This window comes from Dermacentor albipictus, chromosome 1, assembly GCF_038994185.2.
Source record: "Dermacentor albipictus isolate Rhodes 1998 colony chromosome 1, USDA_Dalb.pri_finalv2, whole genome shotgun sequence".
NCBI classification, from domain to species: Eukaryota; Metazoa; Arthropoda; class Arachnida; order Ixodida; family Ixodidae; genus Dermacentor; species Dermacentor albipictus.
Genome location: NC_091821.1, coordinates 106,725,953 through 106,741,991, shown reverse-complemented (window position 1 = coordinate 106,741,991; position 16,039 = coordinate 106,725,953). Strand labels below are relative to the sequence as shown.

Genomic DNA, 16,039 nt, shown 5'->3' with positions numbered 1-16,039 from the left:
GCCTGCCGCCAAGCGCTTTCGACTCCACCGACGGCCAACAATATTAAAAACTAAATTCTAGGGTTCTACGTGCCAAAGCCACGGTATGATCACGAGACTGCAAAATAGTGTTTGCCTGAGCTCGTTGGTTACACATAGCATAGTTGGTTTCCAGCAGAATGACACGGACAGGAAGAGACGACGGCATACGCTGGACTAGCAAATGAATGTTTATTATTGATTTCCTACACTTCTTATAGCACAAGACAGCCAATCCTTCTTTTTTGTGTCATGCTGATTGTCCGACTCCTTAGGTTGAAATGTCGTCTTTGCGCAAGTAGCCCTTTTCTTTTTCTGTTAGCAGTATTGATGCAAGTATTGATGCATATACTGATGCAAGATTGCCCACTTCTGTCAATTGCCATGACTTCTAAAATTTCGCGCGTCAGCTTGTCTTTACTTTTTCCTAAAACTTCGATGTCGTGAAATTGAACGGTACACTGGTGCTGGTGATAATGAAAAGCGAGATGCCTAGCGGAGATTCTTTCCAAAGGTGCTGCATGCTCTACTGTTCTGCCATGGATGCACCTGCCTGGTTGTCCTATATATCGTCGGCCACATGATAAGGGTATATCATAAATTACCCCTGTTTTGCAGGTAGTGTGCTTATTCCTGTGGCTTATTGTTCATTACTTATTTTGCTGGCACTTATTGACTCGTGCACACATTGAATATGCCTTGTTTCGTGCTGAGCATAGCTTCCTTTCCAGCTATATATCTTCTTTAGCTTGTGGGTTAGGCCATGTATATAAGGAACAACGACGACCTTCTTCCTTTTCTGTTTGCTAAGCACGATGTGGCGGGATCAAATCCCGGCCACGGCGGCCGCATTTCGATGGGGGCAAAAACACCCATGTACTTAGATTTTAATGCACGTCAAAGAACCCCAGTGGTCCAAATTTCCGGAGTCCCCCACTACGGCGTGCCTCAGAATCAGAAAGTGGTTTTGGCACGTAAAACCCCATAATTTAATTAATGTTCTCCTTTTCTGTAGAATATGTTTGCTTCTTGCTGAACCTTGCTGTTCAAGAGTCTCGTATTCTTTAGCAACCCTTCGGCGACCGCTGTAAGCAGGCCTTTGGGATAGCCAGCTTTGTTGAGCCTGGTTACCTGGTGCATTAGACTCCAGGCACGTACCCAGGGCCCCCCCCCCCCCCCCCCCGCAATCAAGTGGCATACTCCCCCCCCCTCCCCACTCACGCCACCACTCCTCACACATTCCTATCCGCGGCGTGCTGTTTCTGGTGCTCTTTCTCTCCCCCTACTTTCATTCCCTTCCCCTTGTGCAGCGCGGTTGAGGTGTCCTCTGCTGAGAGACAGTTACTGCGCTGCACTTTACCCCAACCTTTCCTTCCCATCAAGAATCTCCTTCTTACACATTCCTAAAGCGCCGCCAGATTAATGTTGAGACTCGGCAGCTGTTCATCGGTCAGCCTTATGCTGCCTTTTTTACTCCTTTTAGATGGCGGTAGTTATCGGCATCTCTTGTAATGTGAATTCAGGACAGTTTTCTCATAGATTCCGCAGCCGCGCGATTAACTCGAGATGCGTTCAGTTGTCACCATCTATTCAACCGTCACGCGCATAGCTGTTGCTTTTGTTAGTTCAACCTTCTTTGTTTAGGCTGATCCTGGGACCAGGAGAGGGATGCGGCTGTTACTCAGCTGGTCTGTACTCTCATGGAACAAGTTGCGGCCGGAGAAAACGCCAATTGCGTTTAACTTTTCCCTTTGCTTCATTATTTCCTTGAGTTACGGCTCGCCGCGACGCTGGCAGATGCCCGGAACCATATACACGTGATATGGGTTAGATAAGGTGGGAAATAAAATGATGTGAAAGAGCGTCCATCATGAAACCCTGCAATAACCCTTAAACCCATAAGCAAGATGACTGTCGCCCGTTACCTCGTCTGTTTTTCCTTAATTGTATAGCACGTTTCGTGCAAAATTGAGAACTGGAAACAAAAATCGCAAGGAGTTGAGAAATTAAACGATCTACTAAGGGAGAGAGCCAACGCAACAACCAAACTGCAAGCAAAAGCGAATAATAAAAATGTTAACCGTTGTTTATGAGAATATTTATGGATCAACATCTTTTTATTTAAAAAGGAAGTAGAGAAAACGCCGCCGGAAGTGGAGAATAATTACTTGCTTTGAATGACGCTTCTACAGCTATCGGTCGAACCGCCTCACGTAGCCACTTCTCTGCTGTGCTTATGTGGGTGTTTTTCTAACCTTTCTCGGTGAGCGCAGTACGTCTAGAATCGCAGTGTCCTGCGCTCTACGTGGTTGTATGGGACTGGCGGCCGCACAGCGTTACGCAATTCGCGGAACTGTAAAAACTGATCCACAAGGCGAAAATAACTGATATTCGAAACTATAATATGAGAAAGACTGAAGAAGCCGTAAAAAAATGAACGCAGCCTGAAATCAGTAAAAAAGAAACCTGGCATAGGACAAACCATGATGTATGCACTAAAAGATAAGAGGGATAATACCATAAGCAATCTCGACGATAAAGTAAAAGCAGCGGAAAAATTCTAAGCTGACCTGTATACAGTACCCAGAGGAGTCACGATACCTCACTTCGAAACAGTAATGAACAGCATACAGAAACTCTCCTATAACTAGCGATGAGGTCAGAAGGGCCCTGCAAGACATGAAACGATGAAGAGCGGGAGGAGAAGGTGGAATAACAGTCCATTTAATCAAAGATGGAGGAGACATAATGCTTGGAAAACTGGCGGCTCTTCATACGAAGTGTATATTGACTGCAAGGGTCCCAGAAAACTGGAAGAATGCAGACATTATACTAATCCACGAAAAAGGAGACGTTAAAGAATTGAAAAATATAGCACCATCAGCTTGCTCCCAGTATTATATATGTACCAAAATAATCTCCAATAGAATAAGGGCAACACTGGATTTTGTCAACCAAGGGAACAGGCTGGCTTCAGGAAGAGATACCTTACAATGGATCACATCCATGTCATCAATCAGGTTATCGCGAAATCTGCAGAGTACAATAAGCCTCTCTATGTGGCTTATATAGATTACGAAAATGCATTTGATTCAGTAGAGATACCAGCAGTCTAGAGGCACTACGTAATCAAGGACTGCAGAACGCTTACGTAAAAAGCTCGAAAAATATTGCTACATGCATGTGGTATTTGTTTGTTTGAACGAGATGCGTGGGCGCCATCACTCCAGAAAAGAGAAGGAAGAACGAACTGGGCTCGCGCTGTGAATCTAACCGGTCAGCGCTGCAACCGTTGTTGTAAATATAATCTGTAAATAGTTTCTCGTCTTACTGGCTCGTCCTTCGCGTAAGAATATATACAGAGCTTCTACAGCTACCTTAATTCTATACAAGAAAAGCAAGGAGATACCTATAGGGAAATGGGTCAGACAGGGAGACAATTTCTCCAAAGCTATTCACTGCGTGCTTAGAAGAATTCAAGCTATTAAACTGGGAAGGCTTAGGAGTAAAGATCGACGGCAAATATCTCAGCAACCTTCGGTTTGCCGATGACTTTGTTCTATTCAACAACAATGCAGACGAGTTAGAACAAATGATTGGAGACCTTAACAGAGAGAGTGTAAGAGTGGGGTCGAATATTAATATGCAGAAGATGACGATAATGATAAATAGCCGGGCAAAGGAACAAGAGATCAGGATCGCCAGTCGGCCACTAGAGACTGTGAAGGAGTATGTTTACCTAGGCCAATTAATAACAGGGAACCCTGATCATGCGAAGGAAATTCACAGAAGAATAAAAATAGGTTGGATCGCATACGGCAGACATTGCCAGCTCCTGACTGGAAGCTTACCATTATTATTGAAAAGTAAGGTGTGCAATCAGTGCATTTTGCCAGTGCTGACATATGGGGCAGAGACTTGAGAATGAGTTAAGGACCGCGCAACGAGCAATCGAACGAAGATTGCTAGACATAACGTTAAGAGAGAGAAAGAGAGCGGTTGGGATCAGAGAGCGAACGGGTATAGACGATATTCTAATTGACATCAAGAGGAAAAAATGGAGCTGGGCAGGTCATGTAATGCGCCGGTTAGATAACCGTTGGACCATTAGGGTTACAGAATGGGTACCAAGAGAAGGAAAACGCAATCGAGGACGACAAAACACTAAGTGGAGCGATGAAATTAGGAAATTCGCGGGCGCTAGTTGGAATCGGTTGGCGCAGGACAGGGGTAAATGGAGATCGCAGGGAGAGGCCTTCGTCCTGCAGTGGACATAAAACAGGATGATGATGCTGATGATGATGATTGTGGTGGTGGTGGTGGAGGTGGTGCCCCCCCCCCCCCCCGAAAAAAAATCCTGGGTTCGTGCCTGTTAGACTCTCTTCCATTACGTGATGACACGACTTCTTTAGGGCGGCCTGTAGTACTGTGGTCACGATGGCTCGTTTTACATTCTTGTAATGGTCGGAAACGTATGGCAGGAACCCGTTGCAAGAGCGGGTTTCGTACTTCCAGCATGTGGGCTGCTTTTCGAAGGTGATGACCAAATCAAGAAACGTAATTCTTTTTCTTTCTGGCATTTCAAAGGTGAAGTTTAAATCCGGACATGCTTCATGGAAAGTGGTCAGGACACCTTCCCTTGTGCTATAAGAAGTGTAGGAAATCAATAATAAACATTCAGTTGCTAGTCCAGCGTGTGTCGTCGCCTGTTCCTGTCCGTGTAAGAACGTTCTGCTGGAAACCAATTGTGCTATGATTACGAGGCATGCCGTAGAGGGGGCTCCGGATTACTTTTGACCACCTAGGGTTCTTTAAAGTGCACATAAATCTGCACACACGAGCACGAATTTTCGCATTTCACCGCTATCGAAATGAGGCCGCCGTGGCAGGGAATCGAACACGCGCGACTTCGCGCTTGGCAGCACAACGCCATAGCGCGCGAGGCGCCGAGGGGAGGGGAGGATGGGGGGTGGCGTTCTACTCCGGCTGAGCATGTGCGGCTGCGTGCGGTCGCGCGACCGTATCTTAAGAGCGATCTGCGTTGCGGACAACCTTATGTGGCTATGACGGGAAAGCTACGTAGGCAAAGCTCGCACAAGTGAAAGTGCTTCTGAAACGAGTCCCGCGTTTTACTACACGTTAGTTTAGGCTGGGGAAGACAAAACATATAAACACCTTATTAGCATCAGTTAAATAAGATATAACACACCACTGACTCCACAGGTTTACTTATTTTGCGGCCTTTTCTTTCCGCGTCTGGGGAAACGTAAAACCGTCGCACATGGAAGCTGCGTCAATTCAGCGTCTGTTCATAGCAATCATAAGCACTGTCAAACGCCGCCGGACTACTTGCGCCGTAACACATTTGCAGCATCCACGCGCCCGCAGCTTTCTCTTCATAGCCATAGATAGTTGTCCGCGAGTATAGTTGCATCGACGGCTCATAGCTTCGTGCGTGCTCTGCAGTGTTCTCGGCTCTCACTTTGCTTTCAAGTAATAGACAGCCCGAAGATCACTTCGCTTGCTGCTGCTGCCGGGTTTCCTCACGCCAGCGTTTTGACGAGTCCTCGCGGTCAAAGAGTGTGGCGTGTTCGTGTTTGCTGTGCGCGCTGACACTGTGCTTGTTAATTGAGTTATCAAGCGGTTGATACAGCCGATAAAAGTACTATCCTTACTTCGTATGGCTGTCTGCTAATTTGCTATCGCAATCGATGCTTCGCCTTTCGGGCGAAACTGCGACTTTTTTCATTAGTCCAAAAAAAGTCAACCATCGAACCAATTTGTTCCGAGCCACTGTCACCACTTGGTGACGCAAATTTCGCTTGCATGACAGCGATTACTCGTTGTGAAATGGTGGATGTACGTCATTCATGTGAATATATATATATATATATATATATATATATATATATATATATATATATATATATATATATATATATATATATGTTTGTGTGTGCCACATCCTTCGCTATGGTCGAGAAGGGCGCTGGCTAACATTCCCAGGGGTAATTTTTTCACAGATACCCAAGAAAGTGGACGGTGGGATGGCCGGGCCGCTGCTGAGTAGTTTAATTGGCAACTAAAGCACGGCACACGTAATGCGGAAGATGTGTGTTCGGTTCCAAAGCAGGGCACGCTGTCTTTTCGCTCGCTAGCGTTCCCATTTTCCTTATTGTTTATGCACTTCAATTAAACGTGACAATTAATTTCTTCTATGTTCTTTCTGGCTTCACTGTTTTCTTCACATGATTGTAACCCGCCGCGCTAGCCCGGTGGCTATGGCGTTGCGCTGCTGAGCTCGAGGTCGCGGGTTCGATCCCGGCCGCGGTGACTGCATTCCGATGGGATCAGAACGCCCGCATAGCGTGCATTGTGTGCATATTAAAGGTGGTGCCCAGGTGGTCAAACTTAATCCGGAGTCCCCCAGTACGGCGTGCCTCATAACCAGGTTGTGGTTTATGGCACGTATAGAACCACAAAGTTTAATTTTCTATTCTTTTCGCCTTTTGTAATGCGATCGGACGCCGCCGCGCTGCCGTTATTTCAGAAATCGCGGCAAGTCGGCGCAACGCATGATAAGAAAAGAGGGGAGTCAGTGATGTGGGTCGTTACAAAACGCGGCTCCTTAGTTGTGAAATGGTACTCCGGTCATGGTGGCCCAGTGGCTAGGGAGTTGTGCTGCTAAGCACGCGAAGGTCGCGGATTCGATTCTCAGCCACGACAATCAGGTTGTTGTTTTGGGACGTAATACCACAGAATAATATACAGGGTGTCCGGTGCACATAACTTGTGCCGAAAATTTAAAAAAAAATATGCGAATGCCATGCAGCTGGGCAGAAACAAGGTAATGTTTTTTGCCGTTCCTTGGAGCAAGTCAGACATCTTTTCTTGCATTTCGTCTGATTACATAATTAGTTATTATTAATCACCCTAATTAAATATTACATTCAGAGCAAACGTGTCAATGAGAAAATTGTAGACCAACCTGAAACAAAAAATCCCGATCCAGCTTTCTGTTGCTCAATGTCTTAGATAAAAGGTTTTTCCAAGCAGCCCGCAAAACACAAAAAAGTGCCGCGTGCCACTTTTCGCGGGCTTCTTTCGGGCTTGCAACAAAAAACTTAAAATTAAATTATGGGGTTTTACGTGCCAAAACCACTTTCTGATTATGAGACACGCCGTAGCGGAGGACTCAAGAAATTTCGACCACCTGGGGTTCCTTAACGTGCACCTAAATCTGGTGTCTTCGCCCCCATGGAAATGCGGCCGCCGTGGCAGGGATTCGATCTCGCAACCTCGTGCTCAGCAGCCCAACAGCATAGCCACTGAGCAACCACGGCGGGTTGCAAAGAAAAAAAAACCTACTATTACGTAGCACGTGCAGAGCAACAGAAAGCTGGATCAGAAATTATATATATATATATATATATATATATATATATATATATATATATATATATATATAAATGCATTTAGATGGGGGCGAAATGTGCGAACACCCGTGTACTTAGATTTAGGTGCACGTTGTTAAGAACGGCCCGATGACGTGCAAGTTTTGCCTGCCAGTTGCGCCAATGGGCGTCATCTTTTCCTGGAGCGCCGCTGCAAACCTCTAGCCACGGCGTCACCTCGTCGCCATTGTAACTAAACGGCCTCGTCATGATTGGGACTGAATGGGTTCGACGAAGCAGGCTTTGTGCCGCAACACGACACCACCAACCGAGTTGGCCGCGAGCGGGGGAGTTGCCGAGGGAACGTCGTCGGGGACCCCTTCCCACGCGCCGACCAAGACGCAGGACAATGGCTACCCGGGCGCGCTACCCGGGTCAGCTCCGAGTTCTACGAAGCCCCTCTGACGTCGGCTCCGGACCGTGCACCTGTATGTGTGTGTGTGTTTGTGTGCTTGTGAGTGTGTAAGCCGTCCCCGAGAGAGGCGGCGTGTTTACAATGACTGGACGAACGTTTCCGTCCCCTTGGAATCAAGGGGGGGACCGAGTGTTTAGAAACCGCTGTTGTGCGTATGCTCGACACACTCTTCTTAAGCAGTCATGTTGGACTGAGACACTCTCTCAAGCAGTCGTGTTAGACTGACGTACTTTGTCTCGAAGTCATGCTAGACTGATGAACTGCATGTAAATATTGTAAATAAACCCTTATTATTCGTTCTCGATGAGAAGCAGTCCTTCCCTTCATCAACGTCCTCAGCGTGGATAAGTTGGACGACGGCATGGGCCAGCTACCTTCTAATTCATGCCGGACTTTAATCTTGACAACGGATCACGAGCGATGGTATTGAGCCCCCAATCCTGACAACGTTAAAGAACTCCACGTGTTTCAACTTTCGGTAGAGCCCCACTACGGCGTGCCTCATAATCACATCGTGTTTTTGCACGTAAAACTCCATAATTTAAGGATGAGAAGCACAACTACGCGGTTATCTTAGGTTTATTTGCCCAAAGAATTCTCGCACCGAAGATAACGCGAAGTTGAGCTTCCTAGCCTTCTTAATACATATGGCCCATTGAAATATCCAGTCAAGATATTATATATATATATATATATATATATATATATATGTGTGTGTGTGTGTGTGTGTGTGTGTGTGTGTGTGTGTGTGTGTGTGTGTGTTTGCGGTTATCTTTAGTTTATTTGTCCAACAGTTTCGGTCGATGGACCAACGTTTTTCAACGATATTGTTACGATCGGCCTGCGGGGGCTGGCGATCTTCGAAGAAGTGACCTCCCAACCGTTCCCAGCCTGCTGCGACGACTGGCTTTGTAAAGACAACAATGCGCCTCTTCAACAGCCCAACGGCGCCGGCATGTCGAGCCACGTTTGGCGGACCGAGTATTGTTAGTTGATTCGCTGTCGCCTTCACGGTCTACTTGGAGAAGATAACTCCTGAGAAAGGATGTTTTGCGGTGCTTTCTCATGGGCCCCAGAAGTCGTCACAGTCAACGGACAGACGCGGCGGTTACTGACGGCGGGGTCAGCTCTGGGATCAAGAGGCGCCTGCTTGGGTCAAAACTTCTGTCTACGAGAACCCTCTCACCTCGGTGTGTTCAGTGAAACCAAAGTGCGGAAGTGAGTGTGTGGATCCTCCCCCTCAAAGGCGGGTCGACTACGATGACTTTGGGCGCTCCCATTGGTCGAAGGCTGAACGGCAGTTTTCCCTCACCTAGGGATCTTGGGAGGACAGAGTGTTTTAAGCAGCCGTTGTCAGCTGTTCGGGGTGCATTCCCTTTCAGTCATGCTAGACTGATGAAATGTAACGTTGTCCACTCTTCATGCAGATATTGTAGATAAATTCCATATTCCTCGTTCTCGTTGAGAACAAGTCCCTCCCTTCAACAACGTCCTCGGCGTGGATGAGTCCGACGACGGCATGGGCCAGCTAGCACTTACTTCATGCCCGACCCCAATTCTAACAATATATATAACACGTTACTAGAAAGTAAGCTATCACAATTATTTCATTCAAAAATGTAATTGATTCGACTTATGAATTACTGCCCCACGAAAGTAATTGAAGAATTCCTCAATAGTAATCGATTACTTCTGCGTTACCTTCTTCTGAACTTTTATTAACATTCTTCGGACACACTAAACTGAAGGAGCTGGCCCGGCCCACACAGTGTGTCTTTCGTAGCTTTCATTGCTTAATTGTACTAAAAACTGCACTAAAATTTTTCGTTGATATCCTTCCTCATTTTTTGTTGCGAAGACATCAGCAGTGAAATTGGAAACTTGCTTGACGAGGAAAAAGAGAGGGAAAGACAGGAATGCTAAGCAGTTCAATCGATGTGCGCGCTGGGGTGTAGGGTGATGTTGTAACGCATACTCATTTTGTGCACATAATTGTGGTTACTCAGCATCTGGGTCCTTTAGCTATGAAGCGCAGCGATGCAATTCAGCCGGAACTTGGAGAAGACGGTCCCGGCTGGGTCAATGGAAAGCTGAAAAATTGACCGTATGTGATTTCGTGGCATTTATGTCCTAAGTGGCCTTCTCTATTAGCCCCGAGAACGAACGCGAGCGGCGCTGCGAGCGCCGCTCGCGTGACGTCAGGGCACGGACTCGCGCCTGTCGTCTGCTACAGTTTGGGCGTTGTCCGGGCGCTTTCTGCGGTGTTTTCGTTTGTTCGCCCTCGTTCTCTCTGCTTGTATACTTATGGTGGCCGTCTCAAATATATTTTTACGACGTCTTCCTTTGCGAACATTTATTCAAAGAGCTAATTTCTTAGACAACAATGCAGCTCTAGAAGGCAACGCTACAGTGCCAGCCGAAGCGACGCAGAGCAGCCCATTGCGGGTTTTTCATACGCGGATAGACAATCGCAAAAGCATAGCCTATAAGAATCCAGTTATGATACCATACCTGCCGCGGTGCAACAAGTATGTCAGAAAGCTGGCTATATATGACTTCTACAGCAGTTACGTTGATATTATTCCGCTAAAACAGGTTTGCTCACGACGAATAGTTCATGGTATAATATCGAATTTTTGCATTTCCTCACAGAAACGCTCGGCAGTAGCACGGGGACTTAACTAATACTGGAGCTTAGATTCTACACGCCTCACTTGCTTCTTTAACTGCTTGTCAACATTAGGCGGTTCTTCACGTGTTTATTTTTTTTAAGCGGCGGAAATTTGAAGTAAAGGTAATGAAGGCTTACAGCTATTTACAGAGTACAAATAGGAATGTACCAATATATATTCCCTTTTCCGTGCTACACGTTCAACTCACCTCTTTAGAGCGCGTTTGTTAATGATTAATAATGTATGTTATGTTCCTCTTTTTTTGTCATGTTACCAAGTGTATATCATTTATTTATTTCAATGCCGCAGTGTGTTTTGCATTGTTATTGTGGAAATATTTTACTGTCCTTTCATGTATTGTATAACTGCAATGTTTTATGGCCACTATATAAATGTAATTTATATGGCGCTTGATGTGTTACTTCATGCAGCCATATTGTACCTAACGGGGTGAGGTTACCTCAAGCCGCGTCTGTGCGGCTTTTTTCCCTCATCCACCTCCATTTACCACTCCTCTGTACATGTGTGTGTGTGAATGGAAATTAATAAAGCAAATTAAATCAAACTCACTTGGGAAATTTACTGGTGGTTGTTGCTTGAGGAGTATACATGACGAATCTGTTTGGCGAACTGACACAGGCTGCTCGGCCCAATTTTTTTAGTGAAGTATGCCTGCTGGACCGCATAGCTATAGCCAGAAAGAATTCGAAGCGTCAATGACTAGTAGTATGGGACATATTGAAGATATCGAAATTCCCCCGGTGGAGGGTCAGAAATCAAGTGAAAGTATATGCAAGGCTTGTGGTGCTTTCTTTATGAATGTTTGCGATTGGATTGGAGCAAACTTAATTTAGCCTGCAAGGTTCTCTTTTATGTACCGACGAAGCGAATAGTTATCCATTTGTATAATTAAATAACGCTGGATTGAGACATGGTGAGACAGAAGGTTCTTGAATTTTCCTTTTGTAGGCAATCTAAGCTGCGGTGTAGTAGCTCGAGAATACTTTAGCCATTCCAGTTGGCGCTGTAAAAAAATTCTTTATGGTTTTAATTCGAAGTTGTAGTGAACTGATGGGTTTTGCGAACATAGCGTGCCTCGCCATAGGGACAGTCGATTGCTACCGTTACGTGATCAGGGGTGTGCCATATTGTCGATAAAGGCTACTGAGGGCCACTATGAAACGTTTCATCACTTTCAGTTGAGTGGCTCTCGATCTTAACAACGAAACTTTTCTCTCAGGTGATTGCTACTATGGTGTTTGTGAATTAACTATGTAAATACTGTACATGACGCGCCGTCGTGTTAACAGCCATGAGCAATTCGTTTTTTGGAGGCCTGTTTCAGAGGGGGATGAAAGTAGCAGCAAACTTTTTTCATAAGAAATGCGCGCCTAACAATTTTTTACGCATTAATGAATGGCCATATTTGAATAGAACACACCAGAGTAATAGGAATCATGATGACGGCTTCGCTGGGCAGTGTCTTTCTAACATCGGATAACATGTTGACGCCAATTACCAAATTTTTCTTCCACGTAAAATGCAATGCCTCTCATAGCTAAATACTGAAGGAATGTCAAGTGTTTAGCGAAGCATCATACACAACTTCGCGCGTTGAATTTGCAGATATTCATTTTTTAGTCAAAATTTACCGATAGACACGGCACATATATGCATTGCAAAACCTAGTAGACCCCTTTAACGCTACTTAGCTTGCGATATCCAAGCCGCAAAGTTTCTCGACTCACACGCTTTTGAAGAAGAAACTGTGGTTAAGGTATGACAGCTGAAAGAAGACGACGTATCCTTCAATACGTACTGCTCGCAGTGGCGTAGCAACAGGGGGGGGGGGGGGCGGGGGGCCGTGGGCCCCGGGTGCACGGGGCCAGTAGGGGGGGGGGGGTGTGTCATATACGTCTGAAGACACCCGAAAATTGTCGATATCCTCGCCTTCCTGCATGGACTACACCCGGGGGCGGGGGGGGGGGGGGGAGGTGACAGAAGAGCTAAGCGGCCCCGGGTGCCAGGCGACCTAGCTACGCCTCTGCTGCTCGAGCCACCTATACCCCAAGCATACACGAAGGGAACGAGCGCGCGCGGTAGCCGAGCGAGTCGGAGCGAGCGGCGTCCTGGCCGTGACGTCACTCGCGAGAGGGCGCCACTCCTAATTCTCGCCGCTAATAGAGAACTATTAGCACTTGCTCAGTTTATCCGCGAACATCTATAATGGAGCATCAAGTCGAGGAATCGAATACTGAGTCCCCGGGTTTGCTTGTCTGAGCATGCGCAGCGAGGCTGCTGCGTGGGCCTATCTCGGGCATTCTACTGCAGTTCCCACCAAATTCAGGTTCTCAAGTCTGAGTCGCGTGGTACAGCTTGTATCGCGACAACAAAGTAACTGGTTACATGTAATTGGTTACTGAAGGATGTAATTAAATTACAGTGTGCGTTACCGAGTAAACAAAGTAATCTTAAATTACGAGATAACGAAAAATATAATTTATTATGATTAATTAATTACGAGTAATCAGTTACGTACAGGTATGACACACACACCTTGCGATAATCGGCAGCCGCTTTTGGTGACCGGATTTCTATCAATCATACGTGGATGGACGAACTGGGTTTGTTCTGACAATAACTGTGTTTTGACAATGATGGCGCATGTGCAGAAACTAACATGTCGCCGGAAAGCAAATGTTTAAAACGATAGCATCGAAGTCTTACAAGTGTTGTTATCGTTAATAGCGAAGAACATCAACAACAGGAGTATTTCTCACTGGGAATAGTACAATCAGTCATTTAATAACTAGTAAGTGCTCCATTAAGACCTACAACCCAAAGAAGGCGAACTAAGCGCACGAGCACAGGTCACAATGAGAAAGTCATAATGCGCAACGAAGAACCGTATGGTGGATAACAGGGTTATAAGGACATTAAATAAAAAAAAATGAAGTAGAGCTATATTTGATAGACTAGGCTTCTGTAATAACGAATTCATCATTCGTAGCGATAATGGAGCTTTTATAAGAAAGAAAATGACAAACATGGAAAATCTAAGCGGCGCCCCCTGTTGTAAGCCATGGTAACTATCATGTGACCTCAGCACTGGCTGATTCAGAGAGAGCGACATGAAGGGAGATCACGTGGCGATTACCACAACTCGTCCGTTTTGGTGAGGGCGGTTAAAATTACGGTGCAGCAATTATCGACGCAACAAAGTGATATATTGGCACACAAAAAACAATTATAGAATTGTAGACGAATAATCTATCACTGTAGCGCTACTTAATGTTTTCGTTTAGTGTCCCCTTAAAGAAACATAAATAGAGCCTGTGGCAATGAAAACTTTTGAATTAAGTGGGGATCTCCCGCAAGACTGCAAGGATACATGATTACCCCCAAAGCTGGCAGAGAAAACATAGTATGTGCTTTGGAAACCGAATGGGGATAGTGCTCCAGACAAAAACTTTAAAAGACGGTCACAACTTCACCCCTTACCTTCTGGCGCGAGGTAACCATGGAAATAACGAGATGAACATAGGTGGCCTAGCAATAGTCCTTCAGTGAGCTCACATGACACAAACGTTGCGTTGGTGTAATGCGTATTATGAGACTCTACGATCAGCTACTCGGCGCCGGAGTGAAAACGGATGCCAGTCTTGTCTTGTATCCGAAGTACTGGCATTCGTTTCAAGCAATATCGTTCCACGTGCACGGACATTACCTGGGCAGCGCCGCCGTTGTTTCCAAGCATAATGAAAAAAAAAAAAAGCCCGAGTGGATAGGTTGAGACTCGGACACTTGCAGCCGTTGATGTGGTGTTGAGTGAGTCTTTGGCAAGTTCAGTTGCACATCCTTTACCAACCAGAATGGCTCATACTCTTAGCGGCCGGGAATGAGCTCACGATCATGGATGAGCTATCTGATACGTCTTTTTCCTCTACAGCTGCCGCTCAGCTAACCTCTGCTATGTACCCTCTGTTTGTACCTCCGATGCTCACATCTTTGCACGTTTACGACGCTCGTTCAGCTAGTCGCTAACGTAGGCGTCATCTTGCGACATGTACAGCGCGAGTTAACATTTAACTTGCAATGCTTTATGGCAAAGGGCAATGAAAAGCAAGAACACGAGGGCAACGAGCTGAATCAGGCTAAATGAGAGGCTTGTTATATGGCTGAAAGAATTAAGCAGGATGGTCAACGAACAATAGAACCAAGGAAGCATATAGTAATTAGTGTTTGTAATTCTGCGGTTTTTTTGGGATAGCAGCAAAGGAGAGGAAGGCAATATAGCGTCTCAATGATGACATCGGAACCAAAGAGAACGTATTCGCCACCCATCATGCAGGCACAGAATCAGTTGCAGCCGCATTGGCCGTACTCTGACAACGCAAAATTATCCAAGACAAAACTACAGCCCCCTGTGTTCACACATGCATTGCCAGGGATTCTGTAATGTTGGACGTGTCTATGCCGTTGCACAGTCTGTGATTGGTTGGTTTATTTGCCTTTATGAGTGGATCATACCCACTATGAAGGATTAACCAAGAATCGGATGAGTTAGCAAAACAATTAGTCAAATGTGTAAAAAGAAACACTAAGGAGAGATTTTTGCACAGATCAAAAGAAAAGTAAAATAGGACAAAGATTAATAATTTAACAAGGAAGTCGTCCTTATCGAGTTAGGAACTTCTGAACAGCTGCACAGACATCACTATGAATATATGCCCTAGGCAGGAGGCTCCTAAAGACAACATATCGGAAATGGCAAGGTACAATACAATGCAGTGAAACGCCCCTTCTAAAATGTTTTTCTTTTCTTAAAGGGCTACTTAAAGGCGGGGCCTGTGACGTATGCGTCACGCGATCCTCGAACTCCGGTATGTGCAAACGCAGGGAAGGAATTTCGCTTTCGGAGGCTAGACGGTGCAAGTGGAGAGAGTGTCTATATTGGCAGTGACGCTCGCCGCCTGAAATCATGGGTTCGCGGCACTGAAATATTTCAATTTCGGCTATTAATAAACCAATTAAAAATTATTGCGGTAGAACGCTTTCTACAGGGCACGTAAGAACCTCTAGTGTATAACCGAACTTTTCCATGTGGCCTGGTGAGAGGCCCTTTAATGGCGAGACATCACGGCAGGATAAGAAGTGGTCTATGGTTTCATCATCACCACAAATTGAGCACAATGGGGAAGGGCGCCAGACCGGAACTATGGAGAGAATAGTTTAGGATGGGTACTCGACATCTGAATTTAGTAAACAGGACTTCAATTCTGTGGAATTAAAGAATGAAGAAACTGCAATCAAAATTTACTTTACAAACCCGACGTTTAGGCTCCTTCTTCAGGGGCAAGATGGCGTGAGGCGTAGCAGTGCTTATACGTTTTCTAACGCTTTGAGAGGAGCATGGACACTTTTTTCATTGTGAACGCAATTATATGGACACTCCAGGCGCATTTCTGCAGTCGGCGTCG

The 16,039-nt window shown here is 45.7% G+C and overlaps 1 protein-coding gene across 1 annotated transcript in view; it reads right to left on the bottom strand.

The window, feature by feature from the left end:
• Positions 1 to 14,477, bottom strand: part of LOC139049153 (uncharacterized) — a 58,363-nt gene extending 43,886 nt beyond the window's left edge. The window contains exon 1 of the mRNA XM_070524398.1: positions 14,287 to 14,477. Coding sequence (XP_070380499.1) covers positions 14,287 to 14,316 — 30 coding nt within the window. The 5' untranslated portion in view covers positions 14,317 to 14,477. The remainder of the gene's footprint in view (positions 1 to 14,286) is intronic.
• Positions 14,478 to 16,039: the final 1,562 nt, after the last annotated feature.